We start from the raw sequence: 20,076 nt of genomic DNA, 5'->3' as shown, positions 1-20,076 counted from the left end.
AGACAAACAGCACTTCAGCCTCATTGGTAGAAGTTTTCATTTAAGGAGCACTGGATGACTACTGCTTTTCATATCTGCTACTCTCCCTGTGGTCCCAGAGAGGTTTTTTATCTGACGTGTAGAATCAGTTTCTTTTCTGCATCCTGAAAGCTGGCCTGCAAGAAAAATTCCGTACCCTCATCCTAATATATCAAAATTCAGATTTTAGTATTTTTTTGTGATTTTAGGAATATTTATTGCCAGAACAACACCTGTCCTTTGAAAGAAGTCTAAAACCACATGAAATCAGTTGCACTTACTGTGTTGTTTGTATTTCTGGTTAAGATGTGGATGAGTGCCTAGATCCAGATAACTGTAAATTTGGGCAGTGTATCAACACAGATGGGTCTTTCCGCTGTGAATGTCCGTATGGTTACATCCTACAAGGAGCTCAATGTGTAGGTAAGTACAGCTGTTTCATCTTCCATTTTAAAGAAACCCCTGCATTGCTAAGTATGGCATTAAGGAATAATGGGGTTATACTATTCTAATGTCGTGGAATCTCCATCCCCACTGGTGCTTAAAATCTGCCAGGGCAGAGCCTTAGCAATTGGCTCCAAGTTGGTCTTGCTGTGGCTGTTTGACCCAGAAAACCTTTATAGCTATCCCAAATTATGCTAGGAGTCTATGACTCTAAATCAGTAATTTAAATGAGGTCTTGGGTTTTGTATTTTTGTATTTTTTTGGTTGTACATCAGCAGTGTAGTTTTTATACCTTTTTAGTTGAGTGTAACCACGTAGTCTTGCCTTAATTTAACTGCTTGCAGATACTGATGAATGTGCTGTTGGAAACCCATGTGGAAATGGAACTTGCAGGAATGTGGTGGGAGGATTTGAATGCACCTGCGTTGAGGGATTTGAGCCTGGACCGATGATGACCTGTGAAGGTGAGACTCCATGTGTTAAGGACTGTCACTGTAGTTGTGTGCTGAAACAGTTTTCTGATTTTGGAAACAAGCGAGGGGCGTAAAGCAGCTGAAAAAGAGAAATACAGACATTTGGAACAATGCATCTTTATCTGAAATGGAAAAATAGGTTCCTTCTTCCTGTATGAAGGAGCCGTGGTAACTGTTTCTAACTGAAGGTTGGGTGAACAGGTTTTCAGGCAGTATCTGCAAAGGAACCGCCCAGAGAGGAGCATGTTTGGGTACGCTCTGTCCAGAACAGTTCCCAGAAATGCTGCTTATTGTGTGTATGGGTTTTGCTTACCGACTAGGGGACCCTTGGGTGAAGAAGGTCACTGTGGAGGATGAAAAGAGAAAACGGGCTGCTTGAGTTTGTTAGGGAACAAACCAGAAAATATAAATACAGTACTAGACATTTACCATGGTAACCCTAGGTTGAATATTTTTCATGCTTTGGTGTCTCATTTCAAAAATAAAAATTTGAAAATGCACAAAGAAGGGAGGAGTAAGGAAGATCAGAGTTATTGAAGAGACATGCAGAAAATTAATTGGACTAGAATTTTTCAGTGTGGAAAACTAAAGACATACGTGATTTCAATTTATAAAGCCACAAGTGGTAAAGGTACCAGAAGTAGAAGAAACATGTTAGACAGACCCAAGCAAACATTTTTATATGCATAGTACTTACTTAAGTTGTGAAGCTCTTTGCTGCAGAATGTTAGTGAGGCCACAAGTATAAACTGACCCAGAAGCAGATTGTACAAATTTGTGTGGGAACCTATCAGTGGAAATTAAGTTTGATAGTTTGGTTGTGGCTTTTGGCTGTGGAAGTCCTTAAAACTGAGAGGCTGTGTTAGGGGAAGGATCTCTGCATACATGGTATGGGGGTTTTAATACTCGTCTCCTCCTGTTTCAACCACAGAGAGGAGAATGTCCTAGGACATTTTGACACTCTCTTCTGACCTGACACAGCTGTTCTTAAATTATCTGCCACAATCTATTTGTTTGCAAGCCCATATAAAAGAATGCTTCTATTTTTGCATCAGCTTGCGTTAGTTTTATATACAGTTAGAGCTTCATTGACTTCCCTGTGGAATTTGGGTGAAAAGCTCAAATTGCAGAGGAGGAGTTAGCAGAGTGCATAAACATCGTTATACAGCAGTAATTACTCAAGTAGCCCAGAGTGTATGTAAATGCACTTCAAAATAGTGTTTCTAGTAAGGATATTGTTTTACGGAATTCATTTTATGAAGAAGCTGGAATTTAAAAAGGACCAATCATAAAAACTGACCCTAGGATACAGTGAACTGAGACGCTCTTTTGGCAGCATGGATTTTTTTCATTGGCTGCTTGCTGGTGAAGATACTGAAACTTCAGGTAGCTGTGCAAACATCCTGGCATGTCTCGGCCTGCTCTTATACAGAAATCCATAATGAGTAGAACCATTGGTCCACAACTATTAAGATTTAGCCCTCAGTAGCCTGGGATCTGTGGTATTGCTGTATCTAAACCATGCGCACTCAAGTTGGCTGAGTTTTACAAAAGCATGTTTCACTTCCCCCGTGGTCTTTGTCGCTCCAAATCCAGATGTCAATGAATGCATTCAGAACCCTCTGCTCTGTGCTTTCCGCTGCGTGAACACCTTTGGATCCTACGAATGCAAGTGCCCCGCAGGGTATGTTCTGCGAGAGGACCGGCGCATGTGCAGAGGTAAAGCTCCTACCAGACTCTCATGGTTGTGAGATAATGATTTCAAGTTCCTGCAAGGGTAGGGCTCTGACTCACTGCGCTATTGGGCCAGAGTTTTAATCCCAGGAAGTAACTGAGTCAGAAAGAATTTGGGATGAAATTCTGTGGTTTGCCTTATGCAGTTGGTTGTATTAGACCTGTCCTGCCCATAAACTTACACATCTGCATAAAGTGAGGTCATATCAGATGATACAGTTTTGTCTTGCCCTGAAAATGGGCATTTGGGAGAAATCAATTTGCTTTAGGCTAGTATATCTTACGGTTAGTTTAGCACAATAAAAGCATGTGTAGTTCGATTACGATTGAAATTCCAAAGTCAGAATTTACTATTGTGAATTTTCAGGATTGTCTGTCTGTGTAATGAAGTCTAAACCTTGTGTTTTAGATCAGAATGAGTGTGAAGAAGGAATTCACGACTGTGACTCAAAACAGATGGAGTGCAAAAACCTAATTGGCACCTATATGTGTATCTGTGGACCAGGTTATCAGCGCAGACCAGATGGGGAAGGCTGTATAGGTAAGTGACACTGAAGCGTTGAAGCTCTTGAAACACACAGCTCCTCAGCAGAGCTGAAAATTTTGGATTTAACAAAGTGTTGAGGAACTCAGGGGAAGAATTACACAACTACCTGTATAACGGATCTACCAGTGCTATACGCACTGTGCTTTGCTGTTCAGGTGTGCACACATGTGGGCAGTAAGTAGAAAATCTGGATGTGGTTGTCTTTACAATCAGTTTGTACTGCTGCTGCTGAATTGCTCTTAACTGAGAAAAGCAGAGATTGGGCCCATTGCTGTGAGCTAGTTCATCTCTGTTAGCATGAATGAGAGCAGATCTGAATCATTTTTAAACTTTGGATGGCATTCAGAAGTGCAGCTGTAGTTATGAAAAATTTTGAAAACCAGTGAGGAATATATTGCAGAGAAAAATGTAGTAACAAAATATATGATATTGTGAGCTTATATGGTATCTTTCCTCTGAAAACTGAAAAACTGAGGTTTTGTTTTAAAAAAAAAAGAAAAACTTATGCAAGTTTAACCAGACAGAATGCACAGCTTAAGAACTCCATACAGACTTCTCTAATGTGCATTAAGCCAGTAATGGACTTGATTTTTTGTCATACCATTTCAAAAACACAGATGAGAATGAATGTCAGACCAAACCTGGGATCTGCGAGAATGGGCGTTGTGTAAACACAGTGGGAAGTTACAGATGTGAATGCAACGAGGGATTCACGGCCAGTGACACCCAGAACGAATGCCTCGGTAAGTTGCACACTAACATCCCAATGAACTGTCGCTTTCATAGCAGAAATTGTGATTGGAATTAACCTTAGAAATATATAGTGAATAAACATGCTGTTGAATTTACATGCCTGCGGGAAGGGGCCTTTGTAAGTAGGTGCCCTGCTGCAAGTTCGTTCTTCCCATGCTGTCCCCGTGCCTGCTTCAGTCAGGCCGGTTGGGTTGACTCGCTGTGGAAGCTGACTATTTGGTGGTTTCAGTCAGCCAGGAATTGCTCTGCCTTATCTTTGGTCCTGATTTTCAGCCAATCCTTTTTCTCTGGGTTTAAACAGAAACATATTTTTATAAGCATAATGTAACTTGTCTTCCACCTTTTGCTAAATTTCCTGTCTTCTTTGTTTCCCTCAGACGTTGTGCTCTTTTTCTTACTGCTGGTAGTCTTTCACTCACAGTTCCACAGTCCCAGGGTGAAGTATGCCCTTTCTTTTATATTTCTGACTAAATTCATAATATCTCATTGACCCTCTGGAGGTCGTCACCATTAGGATTCTCTGTGATGCATAATTTGTTTTCCAGACAACAGGGAGGGCTACTGCTTCACTGAAGTCTTACAAAGTATGTGTCAAATTGGATCAAGCAACAGGAACTCTGTCACCAAGTCTGAATGCTGCTGTGATGGTGGCCGAGGCTGGGGGCAAAACTGCGAGGTCTGCCCCTTCCCAGGCACTGTGGCTTTCAAGAAACTTTGCCCTCATGGCCGAGGATACATGTCTAACGGAGCAGGTACTGACTCTTCTATTAAAGGCTCTCTTACACAATGCCAAATTAAGTGATAAATTATAAACTCGCTTCTTGCATACTTGAACACTGTGAGGTCCTAAATGGTTTTGGATATCAGTCAAAATTTTCGGAGAGTTCTCATGTTGAGAGAGTACAGACCTCGGGGAGGAGGGTGCATAGCCAAAGGCCCGGGATGACGAGGCATCCATCCCAACTTGGCAGATACTTATTTTGCATGCTGGTTGATTGACATGTGCTCGAATGGGAATTTGCACTCTCAACATTTGAGTGTGTTGTAGGTAGTGATTAAGAGCTATTTGTGTACATGAAAGCAAAGTGTTGTTTGATTTATGGAGGCTAATATATGGTCAGCTCCAGTTGTTCACTTCCACTTAAGACTCATTCGTTGCATTTGAAAGTTAGATTAATGTACCATTCCGTATTTTTCCACTTATTACTTCTCCTTAATCTGTGCAATATTTCATTATTTTATGTAATTTTTTTTTGTTCTATGTAGGGTGTAGGATTTTTGTCAGGTCACAAGAATCTATTGAAGCTGTATAAATTCAGTTCTTGTTCCATTGTGAACTAACTCTCATTTAATTGCAGATATTGACGAGTGCAAGGTTATTCATGATGTCTGTCGTAATGGGGAATGCATCAATGAGAGAGGATCTTACCGTTGTCATTGCAACCTTGGCTATACTACAGATATAACCGGCACTATTTGCATAGGTATATTTCTCAGTACAGTGTATGTATATAAAGTTTGTTACTAAGAGATGACTTGAAGAAGGAAATACAAAGATTTTGAAAAATTAGAAAATAAAATTTCATTCATTAGAATGCTTTGGGGATTTTTATTTCCTTCTGATATCTCCTGAGCATTTTGAAAAACATTTATCACAAATCTTGGTTATCAACACTAAGTATCTGATTTTGCTTCTAGATCTGAATGAATGTAATGAGTCCCCAAAACCTTGCAATTTCATCTGCAAGAACACAGAGGGGAGCTTCCAGTGTTCGTGTCCAAAAGGGTACATCCTGCAAGAGGATGGGAGAAGCTGCAAAGGTAAAAATCAAGGAACTAATTTACTGCAGAAACTCAGTGTTTCACAGGCGAATACCAATCCAAGGACATGTAAATGATATAAATCTGACCCCTTGATTCATGCAATTATTTCCACTAAAGACAGTAGAAGTGTCCTGCACAGGATGGAGCTGGTGTTCCAGTAAGTTCTTTCATAATCTGGATGAACAGTAGATCCTCAGGAATTTCTGCAGGCTGATGGCAGCTAATCTTAAAAGACTTTGTAACCGATAGTATATATGATCAGTCTTATTTTTGTAAGCATGTTGATTTATAAATTCAGTGATAAATTTATCTTAATGGATGCAAAGATGAGCATGGCAGGGCATTGTCCAGCATCACCAGAGTTTTAACCTACCACCTCTGCAGCATGCTGAATGTTGTGAAAGGAGTGGTTAGGCCAGGTCGCTTAAAGAAAAAGTGGTTAGGTCAGGTCATTTTCACCCGGAGAAGGGAGGGAAGCACACCATACACTGAATATCGGACAGCAGTGCAGGAGAGACTTTGAAGTGTTCATTATAATTTCATTTATTTATGTATCTTGGTGAAACTGCACAAGTTAGAGCAGCAGTTCCAAACTTGGCATGGGAAATAGCAGTGGACTTTGTCATTGGAGTAACAGCCTGCTTCAGTGCAATACCATTTTGCAGTCTGCCACTACTTCTCATGAAGATGGTGACTCTCTGTTTATTGGCTGTGGTAAGAACAGGCATTTATTATGCAACAGTGCCTTGCAGACAGACGAGAGTGGTGTCTGTAATCCAGCATCAGCATGGACACAAGTGTAGCTCCAAAGGCCCATTCATTACACATGGGCTTTGTGTGACAGGAGCAGGAAGCCAGCGTGGAGAATGAGACATAGATTCAAAAGGTTTTATTTGATACATTATTTATTTGCAATCACTTCTAAGTCCAGCTGAACTGTCAGATCCTACACAGGGAACATAACTGAAAGACCTTTTCTTGGGTTTTTTTAGATCTTGATGAATGTGCAACAAAGCAGCATAACTGCCAGTTCCTTTGCGTCAACACTATTGGGGGTTTCACTTGTAAATGTCCTCCTGGATTCACTCAGCACCATACAGCCTGCATTGGTAAGTGATGTGGGAATATAGATGTGGATTTGGGATTTGTTACTGACGCTTATTGCAGAAGAAAAGTAGCAAGTAGGTGAAATCAGGTTCCTGAGAAACCAAATGGAAGCATAGGCCAGGTTCTGATCCCAGTCGTACCAGTACAGAAGATGCAAAGAGGTCCTCCCTCCTACATTCCCTTGTTTTCATAATCTGTCTTCGAATTTTGCACTTGCAAGAACCAGACTATAAAAGCACCAGATTATAATTCTTGCCTTACCCTTTCTTACCCAGTGAGCAAAAAAATGTTACATTTCTGTTCTTGTAGCTCATTGCAGGACCCACATTAGAGATTATGTCAAGGCTTCTTGAAACAATAAGCATGAAACGTACATTTCTGCAGTTGTCCTATAATGCATACACATTATGTCTCTGAAAATGTTAAAGAAAACCACTTAATGCAAAACACTCTTTCTTCTCTGCAAGCTGGATATTGCTTGTGGCAGTCTGGTAATCCTGTGGTATTGGTGTGAATTTGGGGGTGTTTGAAGACTAGGACATCAAACTCCATATTCTTGGAGAAGAAAAGGAGTTTCCCTTCCCGTAGCTGTTGTTAGTATTTTCGAATTAGAAAGGAGGTGATGTCAGCTCTCCTGTCGTGCAAAGTGAAAAATGGAGAGGGCGGTAAGACAGCTACGTTAGTGATGTTTCTTTACCTCTTGTCACAAACTGTTCATTGTTAGCGTTGCTAAATGATCATCTTCACAACAAGGAATAAAAAATAACACTCAGGCTTTGGTTTCCTTCAGATAATAATGAGTGTGCCACTGAAATCAATTTATGTGGGGCAAAGGGCATTTGCCAGAATACACCAGGAAGTTTTGTTTGTGAGTGTCAACGTGGATTCTCACTGGATCAAACTGGGCTTAGCTGTGAAGGTAGGTACAACACCCAGTACGTTTAACGCGGCCTTCTCTTGCTTTCCTTCATCTTCTGTCAGCCATACTGTCATCCAGGGAGGGACCTATGGAGTAAGCACTGAAACCGATGGAGTAAGCATGTGTAGATCAAACGAGAGCAGAGTATGGAAGTTTAGCAACAAGGCTGTATTTCTCTCCATGGACCTGAATAAACAGATGTATTGCGGGATGCTAAAGGGCTGGACAGACATTTTCTGAGAAGATGTCAGATTAGCCTGGAATGTTTTAATTTAAGCATTGTAAGTTCAGCAGACTTCTGTTGAATCCTGTGTGGATTTCTGAGGGACTCAGCAAGGACAGGAAGTCTTGCATCTTCAAGGTGACCTGCTAAAGAGAGAGTTCAAGGGCTTCAGACTTCATTCCTCTGGGTCCCTAGAGCCTCTAGAGCCGCCTTCTGGGATACAGTTTGGTTTGCTTTGAAAAGAGGTATTCTGGGATTCCTGGGTTGTATGCTTGGGTAAAAGCAAGGGACTTTCTGCTGTAGAGCTGGGAGCCTTAGGAAAGCCTTGGGGGTCCCATATACAAATGGCTTTCTGTTGTCTGCTCCATGGCAGAATGCAAAAACTCTGAAAACTGTGGCTGAATTTGAGCTTTCAGTGGTTTTCAGTCCAAAGTTACTTGCTGTGGAGCCAGAAATCCAAACCTGAAAGGCATGAAGTAGTCTGCCAGCACTGGTCAGGTTTTTGGGAGATCCTGAAATATGCTTCTCTCTATATGATATATTAATATATATGACTATTTGTAACATACTTTTCAAATACAGCATAATTTGAGCTGCTCTTCCAAAACTCAAGAGTGTATGTCACCTTTTTAGATGTTGATGAATGTGATGGAAACCACCGGTGTCAGCATGGCTGCCAAAATATAATTGGAGGATACAGGTGTAGCTGCCCACAAGGATATCTCCAGCATTACCAATGGAACCAATGTGTTGGTAAGTCACTTTTTAAAATGCATACATTAAAATGTGTGTTACCTTTGTTAGCAGCAAGAAGTGAGGGGCAATGGTGCAGTTTGCTGTATTTTCTTCTTCCGACTACAGTAAGTTCAGTGGAGTTTCATTACAAATGTGTGCTCCTGTGAAAGGTGGAGCAGATATGAAGCGCCCAGTAGCCTGTGTCCTGGTTTGACAAGTGTTCAAGCACAAAATTATCACTGAGGGTGCTAGAAGTTGTATTGACTTTGAGGGAACTTTGTGTTACTCGCGTATTTTGTAGTCTGAACAAAGGAAGCATTACTCAGCCGTGCCACAGTCGCTGCTCAGACACAGGTCCTCTCTGAGAACTGATGGTGGGTTGAACCTGGCAGACTCAGGACTACAAGTTTGGATTGTTAAATTGTAAATTAAATTTCTGGCCCAAAGCATATAAAAATTATATTAAAATCCTACTTGATCTGTGCTTTTATCATTCTTACAGTATCTACAGGAAGGCTGCTGTACAGGATTAACCATTTGTCATATCTCAGCAGAGCTGCTGCTGTCTGTCTAAAGATGCTTCCTTGCAGCTTTGGTATACAGATTATAACAAGGACTTACAGGATAATTCTAGTTATAAATAACAAATGCAAGTGCTCTTTATTTATGTTAAGTAAATACACTGGTGAACAAAAATGCTTATTTCTTCCCTATTTAAACTTTAGTTCTATCCCATGTCTCTGAGCCCTCGTAGATGGGGCTGCATGTACAAAGCATTGATGGGTCCTCTGCAGAAGTCATGGGAAAGGTCTGCGTACGTTTCAGCAGTGTAGCACATAGCATATTCAAAGAGAAACATGAATATTTTTTCCTCTAGTGACAGTTACATGCATTTTTAGTCACATTTAATGGGCTTCATACAAGCTAGTCTTGTGTGGATACCGGAGATGTGTTTGATGACCTCTTTGAGAACAAAGTTATGAGAACATAACTCTTTGTTTGACTTTCTTTGCTTTCAGAGACATAAAAATGCCTTTGCTTGTTATCATTGTGGTGCTCTAGGGAGGTCTTTGCTTTTAATTATGCTTACTGAACCTCCTGACATTTTATGTGGTCCTTGCTGTGACATTTACTTGCTTGTGCTCCAGTACTCTATGCCTGTAATATGCAAGAGAACAAGGAGGGAGGGCAACTATACGGTGGGTTTGAATATTAATTAAAGTAGCCGAGGTTAGGGGTACATTAGAATTTAATCTGCAGTAAGGTAAAATAAAAACCAAAACAAAACCCCAAACAAACAGCACTTCATGTCTGGCTGCCGGATGACATTGTAGAATCTGAAAAAGTGCAGCACTCAGTTTTATGAAACATCTTGGCTGTTTCCAAGTCTTTCTGGGTGATAGCTTTTAACGAAGTGTATTTCCAAACCAGGTGTACACTGTTACTCCAGCATGTGAGCCCATTGACTACTGTATCGATTTGATACAGGGAAAATCAGTTTCAAAATCCACAGTCACTGATAATTCCCCAACTGAAAGAAAGGATTCAACCTTGACACCACAGATACTGATCACCAGAAACTCCACTAGCGAATATCCTAGCACTTACACCTTCTTGGACATGGGGTAGTCCAGGCAGAAACCCAGAAATGCAGGGAAGGAGGCTTGGCTTCCTCCGTCCTCATGGCATCTCTCTTTCCTGCTGAAGCTGAGCGTGACAGAGCTGTGTGTTGCAGAGCACAGGAAAGCAAGGCTGGTGCCTGACAGCACAGCTCACACAGAATCCGAAGCTCTTGTAACTGGTTTTTTTCATTTTTCTTCATAATTTTTCTTCCAGCAATCACCCGAAGTATAGAAACTAAGCTCACTAGTGTCCACACTCTTGCTGCTGTGGAGCAAGGCGAAGTGAGCATATGTCATCTTGGTTCAGTAATTTTCTGTGGCCCAGACATGCATTTATGATGTTTACGTAATTGCAGTGTTAGGTATGACAAATACTGAAACGTTGCTCTAAGTTAATGGCAAAACTCCTGCAGGCTTTGGTAACACAGAATTCAGCCCCAGGTTTTAATACTTTGTGGTATCCACATGTTCAGCTTGTAACATCTGTAACTGTATATGCTTAAGATACTTATCTAGATCTCCTGGGCGTACCACAGGGGAAGAATCCATGTAATAGGTTTTTCCGTGACAATTCCTTCATATTCCTTGGCAGCCCCAACTCTGCAAACAGTTTGTGTCTTTTTTAGCTTATTTAATGAAGCGTTCAGGGACTTTTGATGTTGCTGCAACACATATTTAGATAATCACTGAAGAATGCTTTGGTTCCTCCCATGTCTTCTGTGTGTGACTGCATCCCCTGCCCAGCCAATTCTGTAGTGCACCATGCTGTAAATCAGGCTGCAAGAAGCAAAGACATTGCTTTTAAACAAAGAACAAACAGCCACATTGTTTGGAAAAAGACAATAATGCTGTGAATTAGTACTTATTCTCCTGTAACCTGGATGCTTAGGTCAGAGATGCTGCTCTGTGCTTTGCATTTTATCCATACAGTGTCCAGATGGCATTTCCTACACATGGGCATACACACGCAATGCACATATGCAGTTGCTTTATCACAGAAAATGGGGAACAATAGCATTCGGAACTTTTCAAAGCAATTTGCCACATCAGACAAAAAAATGCAGAGCAGCTACATTAAAAAAACTACCCATTTACAGTAAGTAAGCCTGAACTGACCCCGAACTCCTACAGTGCCTCACTTGGGAAGTTTGGAAAAGGGCTGGCTCAGAATGTGGCTTTCTTTTGTATCTACAGCTGCTTTTATTTTTACTTTACTACTTGTTCCTGTACCTTACCTGTACCTCATATTTAAATGTGAATGTGTAGGGGAGGAATTATCAGTGCCTGGAAAAGGTGTCAGAGCTTGATTCCCTACTCTTGTTGCGTTAATGTTGAGTAGCATTATGAACACGGGATTACTGGACCAGATTGTTGGCTGTGCAAAGTTTTATTCTTCTCAGTTGTTTTTGGAACAAAAGAAAAATTGCCTTCTCTGCTTCTTTGCTCTCCAGAGCATGAGCTGACGTGGCATGAAACATCTTCTGTAGAGTAGCCCAGATGGGGCTCTGTTGTATGGTTGTAGATATCTCCTAGTGACCGGTGCCCAAGCCAAGAGTGGGGCCAAGCCCTGTTCTTCGTATCTGTCCCTCTGATGTGGCAGCATGTTTAGCAGCAGCGAAGCATGACCTTTCTGAAAGGGTAGGCTGGACTATACCTGAGAGTAAAAATTAACGTGGTATGTTCTACTTCTTTTCCAGATGAAAATGAATGTCTCAGTGCGCACATTTGTGGAGGAGCATCTTGCCACAATACTTTGGGAAGCTATAAATGTATGTGCCCTACCGGATTTCAGTATGAACAGTTTAGTGGAGGTTGCCAAGATATCAATGAATGCGGTTCTGCACAAGCCCCATGCAGTTATGGTTGTTCAAATACTGAAGGTGGCTATGTCTGTGGATGTCCACCTGGTTACTTCAGAATAGGACAAGGGTAAGGGATTCTCATTTTAAACTAACAGACATAAAGGGGACATAATCCGCTCCTTTCTCTGTAGTGTGAAGCAGCAGAACCGGGGGGATGGTCACCAATGAAAGAGGAATAGTGGAGGTGCACAAGAGTTGGATGCGCCTGCTGACTTTGGAGATGAGGGAAGGGGAAAGGTAGCCAAGGGAAGGGAGCAACATGGGTTTAATGCTTGATGAAGTTTGGTCAGGGCTACCAGGTTCAGCCATCTCTTTCAAGCTACCGCTTTCACCTCTCTCCTGCACACCCCAGCAGCTAGCCATGTTCTCTGAGCCTGCCACTTGGGAGCTCACACCCCTCACTGTGACTTGTGATGTGCCATTTGCCTCCTTTAAAAAAAAAAAAAAAAAAAAAAAAAAAAAGGATAAATAACACCCTCTACCATCTCCAAAGACAAATTATACAAGTGGCTTCACCCACTGGCTGGAATAACAATTCTGTATGCTGTTGTATGTTCCATATTCTTCTGAGTTCCAAATGAATCGGTTTTTGAATAAATGTCTGCTTTATCAGGCAAACCAATGTTCACTTGCCCCAGTGGAAGCATTAGGGCTGTGGTTCATGTAGGACCAAGCAACTCAAATGGAAGGCAAAAAGACTGTGGCTTGAATTTTCAAAGTGCCTAAAAGCTTTGGGATACATTATGAAAGACCTAACTTTTCAGATTTTTCAGCAGTTGCTGAAAATTGGTCTTTTTTAATGTGTTCCAGGTTGGATAACAGAAATTACTAACAACTTCTCAGAGCTTAAGCCTGTGTTTCTAAAACTGCTAAATATTGGCAGGTCCCTCTTAGGCAAAGCCTCGTGGAGCCAGGCTCTTGAAATCAGAGGTAGCTGCATTGTGATTCAATGAGAATTTTGCCTGTTGACCTCAGCAGAAATTTTTCCTAGGAAATAAGTGCAACAGAATTGCTTCATTATTTGTATTCACAGTCCCCCAAATTCAGCTTTTGATAGGAACTGTGTCTCACTGGCATTAATTTTGAATTCCTTCCTTCCTCAGACACTGTGTATCTGGAGTGGGGCTAGGCAAAGGTCAAGGACAAGAGCTTTCACTCAGTGGAGAAGTAGACGACAACTCCCTCTCTCCAGAAGCTTGTTATGAATGTAAAATCAATGGCTATCCCAAGAGAGGAAGGAAGCGCAGAAGCACTAATGAAACTGCAAATAAAGCCGAGGTAATTGACCCTTTTTGGCAGAAGGAGTTTGTGGTTGCCTTGAGAAAGCTGGTCTCAGAAGGATGTGTGCCAAGAGACAAGCTCACAGGAAAAATGTACGCCCCAAACCAAGTAGACCAAGAGCTGGTCTGAGTGTCAGCAGTCTGTGTGTGGGCTTCCTGATGATGTTCACTGTCATTAGGCAAAGGTCACCCTCTGAAGCCCCTGCATACCTCATACCCGTGTGGCATCAAACACTAAAAGAAATGCCCATCCAGCTATCTAGGGAGCAGTCTGCTCACCAGCAAAGTAGGCTTTTGATGTCAGAGGATGTATTTACATACATGTACAGGTATGTAAAACATTTGGGTGACCCTGGGGCCAGAACGGCAAGACACGTCAGTCAGGGTGGACGAGACCCTGCCAAGCAGCACCATGTTTTGTTTCTGGGACTGGAGCCCTCTCCAAAGCAAACGCAGAGCTCTGGACACAAACACCTCACCTGGAGGGAGACCAGGGCTGCAGCCCTCCCTGGGGCTTGTCCAGACCCTTGCAGTCAGTCCCCCAGGTTGCCATCCTGGGGCCGAGGCTACCAGCGAGGCTGCGCGCAGTGCTTGCCACTAGCTGAGGCAGCAGAACAGGAGACAGAACTTCATTTGTCATTGCGAGGAAGTCTCTGGGGACAGAGGCAGGTTTCCGTTTGCCTCTGAGTGGGGTAATTGTGTCAGTGAAATGCTTATCTATTGAGATGCTCACACAACGCCACTTCTTCCTAGCTGTTGTCATTGGCTTTTTTTTTTTTAACCAAATACTAATTCGTGGTTTCAGCACTTATACTTAGATGAAAACTAGTCTGCTGTGTGACAAGTGTTGTCTTTATGCAAAGGGTGGGCATCACTTTTCACTCACCCTTGGGCATTAGCAAATGTTTCTCAAAAAACTTCAAATCCTTCACCAAACTCAGCCTGCTGGGGTTTGTTCTGAATTGATTACAGCAGTGAGATACGATGGGATGGAGGTGGCTGTAATTCTGTTTGTCCTTCTGATGGGCTTCCAGCACCACACCTCCCGGTATGAGTGCAGAAGTTGTAGTAGAAGCATGATCTTGTAATGTGTAATGTTACTGTAGTCTCTCCTGCACAACATGCAAACTCCTTGCATTACCTGGGGGGTCCCACGTTGGCTTATTTCAGCTTCTTGTAATACAAAGTTAGAATTGCCCAGTGTGCTCACCCAATCCACCGTCCAGCACGGGTCACTGGATTTAAGCCTTATTGTTCACATGAATTATATACAGACTTCAGCCAACTGTGAACAGCTTGTAGACGTGTCACCAAGTCCACAGTCGTTTGACTTCTCACTTCTTCATCCAGTTTAAGGTGACAGTGATGTTACAGGTGAAGGGATCTGCCCTGAGCTGGCCAGAGAAGCAGCAGGCCATGGCAGGTCTCTGCGCTGCGCAAGTATTTGTCATTCAGCTGAAAGTACGTCCATTTTAAATATAACAAAGAGACTCTGCGCACTCGTAAAATGTTGCTGTGCCATCACTACCCTGAGCTAAATGTCACCTGTACTCTCTGCTCGTGTGCGAAGAGCTTGCTTTTCCATGCAAAAGTGCAGGGGATTTGGGAGCCTGTTGGCCGTTTCCATTAGGTGCTCTGCTAATGTGGGAAGACAGGAGAGTGCTTTTGCCCAGAAGAGCGTGGACATTTGATTTAGGGCAGAGTGGGGTCATAAACTGTGTTCCTTCCATGTGTATCAGTACTCTCCTGTGATTAGTGCTGAATTTGCCTCAGGGGTGATGTAGAGCTTCCCTTGCTTTCCAAACGCAGCCAGTGCAGCATGACTCATGCGCAGGGGACTCAGGGGAGCCCAGTTACCATCACTCAGAGGTGAGGGGCGATGCTGCTTTCCCAGCACCCCGCTGCGCCCACAGCCCACCTTGGCGCCACACCTGAACAAAGCAAATCTTGCGAAGCAGAAAACTCCCACCTTAATGATGTGCCTCCCCTACAGACCCTGCTCTCTTCTGCATGCTGGTCATGTTAGCTTCTGGTCCCCCTGACAGAGAGGAGGAGTATGCCTTTGCTGCTGTCCTTGGAGGGAGACTGATGCAGACTCCAAGCACAGGGAGGCTGTGTTTGTCAGGCAGCGGCACCCGCACGCAGAAACTGACAGTCCATGTTTCAGGTTTCCGTTACCCGCGCAGAGATAGTGACAAGGACCGTACTTTATCCTGACAAGTCCTAGGCCCATAATAGTGGATGTGACAGATGATATTACAGAACCTTCTTTTAAAAATTAATTAATAACGAATGAGCTGGGTAAGAAATACATACACGTCTGAGAAAGCCAGCTAACATCATTTGTTCTTGTGCAGGATCAGCAAGAGCTGGAGCCGCCAATAAGTCTCGCCAGCTGGGATATTGAGAAAGCAGCAGTCTTCTCCATCAACATCTCGGATCTCAGTAACAAAGATCGCATCCTGGAACTGCTTCCTGCCCTCACAACACTGACAAACCATAACCGATATTTAATTGACTCCGGAAATGAAGACGGTTTCTTTAGAATCAATAAGAAGGACGGAATAAGTTACCTTCATTTCACAAAGAAGAAGCCAGTGCCTGGAAACTATTCATTACAAATCAGTAGTATTCCACTCTATAAAAAGAAGGAACTTAACCAGCTTGAAGAGAAACATGACAAAGACTACCTCAGTGGTGAGCTGGGAGATAACCTGAAAATGAAAATTCAGATATTGCTTCATTAATTCATCAACCAAAGACCAAATAATTAAACCAAAGATAGATAGGTAGGACTGAATACTCCTCCCAATCAGATTCTCCATATCATAGGTACAATCTTACATGAGTACATTTGTATGAATGAGCACTATTATACTATTACATAAACAAGGTACAGGATGAATACCCTAGCTCAAAACAACCACTTTCTCAGGCTTTTAAGTGTAGCTGAGCTACCTTGATATGTTGAATCTTGAAAACTGGGACTTTTATCATTGGAAGTTGGCCACTGATGCTGAGACACGTCATCATTTCAGCAGAGGTACAAGAATGTGCTTTCAACTGATGGACAGCTCTATTTTTGTAATTCTTAAACTTCGCTTCTCCAACTACAACTTACTAGGTCAGCCATTTATGATATCCATTTGGTGCTAGTAAATTTTCAACCTAGATTTATAAATGCACTGTAATATTTACACAACTTAGAAGCCAAAATTGCCATTATTCAGTCTAAATACTTCAATCAACCAAAGTTAGCTCAGTAGTTTATCTCAGTTATGCCTATAATACATTACATGTAAATTAAGTGTGTGTATACTGTAATCATGCTATTTTTATCAATGAAGCATTTGTAAACTAGATTAATAATACCCTTAATGTGAGGGTTTGTAATGGTGCTTATAAGACCAACTACTTGTTAACTGTATACACAAACCTGATGATAAAGTTTCTGTGACTTACCAAAATGCACTGAGGTCAGTAGGGACCATTAAACATTCTCAAAAGTCAGATGACAATCAGTGCCATCCTACACCATGACATTATGTAACGTGTCAAAAGTACCCATGGTCATTCATATCAACAAGGGTTCAATGTCATAAATGTCACAATAAAGCAGTTTTTTTTTTAGTTTATTCTGTGGCCTTGTGTTCTTGCTAAGAGTGTGATAAGCTACATTCTTATGTTTCAGGCATTGTCGGTAGGGTTGGTTGTGTATCTGTGTGCGCAGGTTATTTCTCTTCGAACCATGCCGTTTGTTCATTCTTCGTGGAAAGGAAGAACAGAAGAAATTCAGGAACCTTCACAGATCTAAACATCAGCGGATCTCTGTCAATTGGGTGGCTTCAGAAAGCAAATTGCAACATTTCCAATGACGTGACCTGAATAATCCTGTCAATAAGTAACTTTGATAGCCAGAACGTGCAGAAGTGGATGTTAAATCATTATACAGAAAACACAATTAATTGGAAAAGTCTTGTTTGCCAAAACTGCCTTGACTTAAGATATTCCATTCTTTTACCCCCACTTCAACAGCTGTTGTCAAGTAATCTAAGACTGAGAACAAAGGGATAGTCCAATACCAAAGGCCATCGCAAGTTGTGTGTAGCTGGGTTTTAATATCAAACTAATTATTCGATGGTGCGGGTGTTCTTGTATACGCAAGTGCCGTGGTGTATCTTTTAGCAGCAGCAGAACATTGTGCTTGGCTGTGATGCTTTAAAATCTGGAAGAAGAAATGGAGCAAGTGGTGTTGCTGAAACTGCTGGTTGGACAACACTGGAGCTGGGAGAGGGAACATATATTGAGCTGTCGTAGCTCTTGAAGGGAAATGTACTGTAATAATTCACTCCAAATTGTATTCTTTTCTGTAATTAGGTTTCAGCTCTCTTTGATTTCTTCTGCTTAACAAATATAACTATATAAAAAGGAGCTTGTGCACAAGGTTACTTTGATATTTTTTAATAGACCGTGTCTGGATTTTATTTATTAGTGTGCCAAAATGTTGAACAGTGTATTTTTTCCACATGTTGCGTAACTATGGTGAAATATAATCAGAACTTCACAGTTGTAAGTGGCACTCCTATTTCAGCAGATTGGGAGTGATTTTCAGTGCCAGTGGCAGTGTGCAAGATTGTATGTTCTGTAGTTCAGTGTACAGTTTGAGAATTTTCTCTCCAGCCCTTAAACACTGAGAGCAACTGAGAGGAACGATTTCAGAAAGACCAGTCAGGACTCTGCCCAGTGGAGTTGGTTTAGTATTTAAGCTGCTGTACAACACTTTATCACACCAAAAGTTCCTTGATTGTTTTCCATCAGCACCAGTGCTGCCTGCAGAGTTCTGCAAATCACCTTTGTTACGCTGCAGAAACAAGACATCTTGACAGCATCTCCTTTAGTGATTTAAAAATGGAAAGCCCAGTCTTGCTGTACTGATCTGCACATAAAAATCCATTTTCTTGTGCAGTTATGCATCTGCCTCTTTGCAGCAGTGCCCTTTAACTGGTACAATTTTTTCCTGTCAGTTTTAGTTGCTCTATGTATACAATTCTTTACATCAGTTTGAATTTCTGCAGTTTCCTTAGTCTCAGTGAAACAGGTTCCATAATAGTATTGCGCGAGACCTGCAATTAAAAAGTGGTTTGTAACCTGCAGTGTGATTTGAAATAATTTCCTGTATTTGATTTGACGGTGGGATCGCAGAATGATGCTTAAGCACCAGAGGGACTGAAGCGGAGGTCTATCTGGATGTGGATCCTTTAGCAATTAAAGGATATTTTTCAAATTCGTGGAAATGGCAAATTCTTTAATTATTTGAAATAAGTGTGGCTTTCCTCCATTTTGATTGTGGTTGTGACTCGGCATGGGTGCATGCATGGGTAATAAATACAATTTTTTGTTCAGTTTAACAAAGATGGCTTGTTACTGTACATACCGAGTCATTCTCTTGTTGTGTGTTGTAACAGTATCTTGTAAACTTGACAGCTGACGTGTACTTTGGCAGAACATGACTGTTTCCACAGTCTCCCTTCTAAGCCGCCTTTGAAAGGACCCAAAGTGTTTGCTTTTTTATGGCAGGTCCCACAGGTTCACACTCGGGTTTTCTCTAAGGTAAATATTCTGTGCCGTGATTCAGCTTCAGCTCTGTGCTTTGGAAGAGCTAATCCGGTCAAGACTTCTCAGCATGGAGAGGCCTGGGTTGTTTGGAGGGCAAGATGCCATGGCTGCTGCCGAGGAACTGCCTGCGCCTTCCCGGGACCACGTTCGGGCAGTGCCGGGCTCTGCCAGCAGCACCACGACAGGTAAGTGCGGTACGAGGCATCAAGCCCGCGGCGGTGGCAGCGCTGACCTTGCAAAAGCCTTCTCACCGCTTGCTGTGGAGGGATTTGTAGGATTCCCCTTTTAAACTGATGCTGTGCTTGAGCTGTTAAAGCCTCGCAGTCCTCTTGCGGGTCTGATGGCCTCTGCCAAAAGGAGCGAGGCTGACGGCTCGCGTGGCGCTGTGCGGCTTGAGTAGGCGGCAGAGGAGCAGGAGATGGCTGCTCTTCTTTTTGCCCCACTGCTGTGACAACAAAATCCTGTTTTCAGTTATGGAGGGGAAGCCAAAGTGCAGCAGCTGACGAGGCCGGGGCTGCCCATGGAGCCGCAGGAGCTGCGTCCCCCTCTCGGTGCCCCCCAGCTGCCCCGTGCCAGGTAGGACAGGGGCTAACGGGACACACCAGCTTCCCAAAGCTGGGCCGTCTGGACCCAGGATCTTGGCTACTTCCCTGGAGCGAGTCGTGGAGCTTTTCTGCTTTGGTTGGCTTCACGCTGGCAGGAGCGGCCAGCAGCGAAGGCGGGGGTGTGATGTGTAGCAGGTTAATCCAGCACACCCAGGTTGGCAGTGTCCTGCCGCAGTGTTCGCCCACAGTAAGCCCTTGTATTATCACACCTTGGCCGGGTAACGCTCGGCTAAAACTGCTGTGTTCAGAAAATCCCAGAGCTCCTAGTTGTTGCCTGTGGCTGGAGCACGTTGGATGCCTGCAGAAACCCGTAC

At 42.6% G+C, this 20,076-nt stretch overlaps 1 protein-coding gene across 3 annotated transcripts in view; it reads left to right on the top strand.

Annotated features, from left to right (window-relative positions):
* Positions 1–17,171, top strand: part of FBN1 (fibrillin 1) — a 157,610-nt gene extending 140,439 nt beyond the window's left edge. For all 3 annotated transcript variants that reach the window (XM_056346772.1, XM_056346773.1, XM_056346771.1), the window contains 14 exons: positions 325–441; positions 807–926; positions 2,532–2,654; positions 3,079–3,210; positions 3,834–3,959; positions 4,515–4,721; positions 5,328–5,453; positions 5,668–5,790; positions 6,786–6,902; positions 7,691–7,819; positions 8,676–8,795; positions 12,097–12,328; positions 13,365–13,539; positions 15,899–17,171. In XM_056346772.1, coding sequence (XP_056202747.1) covers positions 325–441; positions 807–926; positions 2,532–2,654; positions 3,079–3,210; positions 3,834–3,959; positions 4,515–4,721; positions 5,328–5,453; positions 5,668–5,790; positions 6,786–6,902; positions 7,691–7,819; positions 8,676–8,795; positions 12,097–12,328; positions 13,365–13,539; positions 15,899–16,288 — 2,237 coding nt within the window. In that variant the 3' untranslated portion in view covers positions 16,289–17,171. The remainder of the gene's footprint in view (positions 1–324; positions 442–806; positions 927–2,531; positions 2,655–3,078; positions 3,211–3,833; positions 3,960–4,514; positions 4,722–5,327; positions 5,454–5,667; positions 5,791–6,785; positions 6,903–7,690; positions 7,820–8,675; positions 8,796–12,096; positions 12,329–13,364; positions 13,540–15,898) is intronic.
* Positions 17,172–20,076: the final 2,905 nt, after the last annotated feature.

Source organism: Falco biarmicus, chromosome 7, assembly GCF_023638135.1.
Source record: "Falco biarmicus isolate bFalBia1 chromosome 7, bFalBia1.pri, whole genome shotgun sequence".
In the NCBI taxonomy this organism is placed as follows: Eukaryota; Metazoa; Chordata; class Aves; order Falconiformes; family Falconidae; genus Falco; species Falco biarmicus.
Note: the sequence above shows the minus strand (reverse complement) of the source record. Positions and strands in the feature narration are given on the sequence as shown.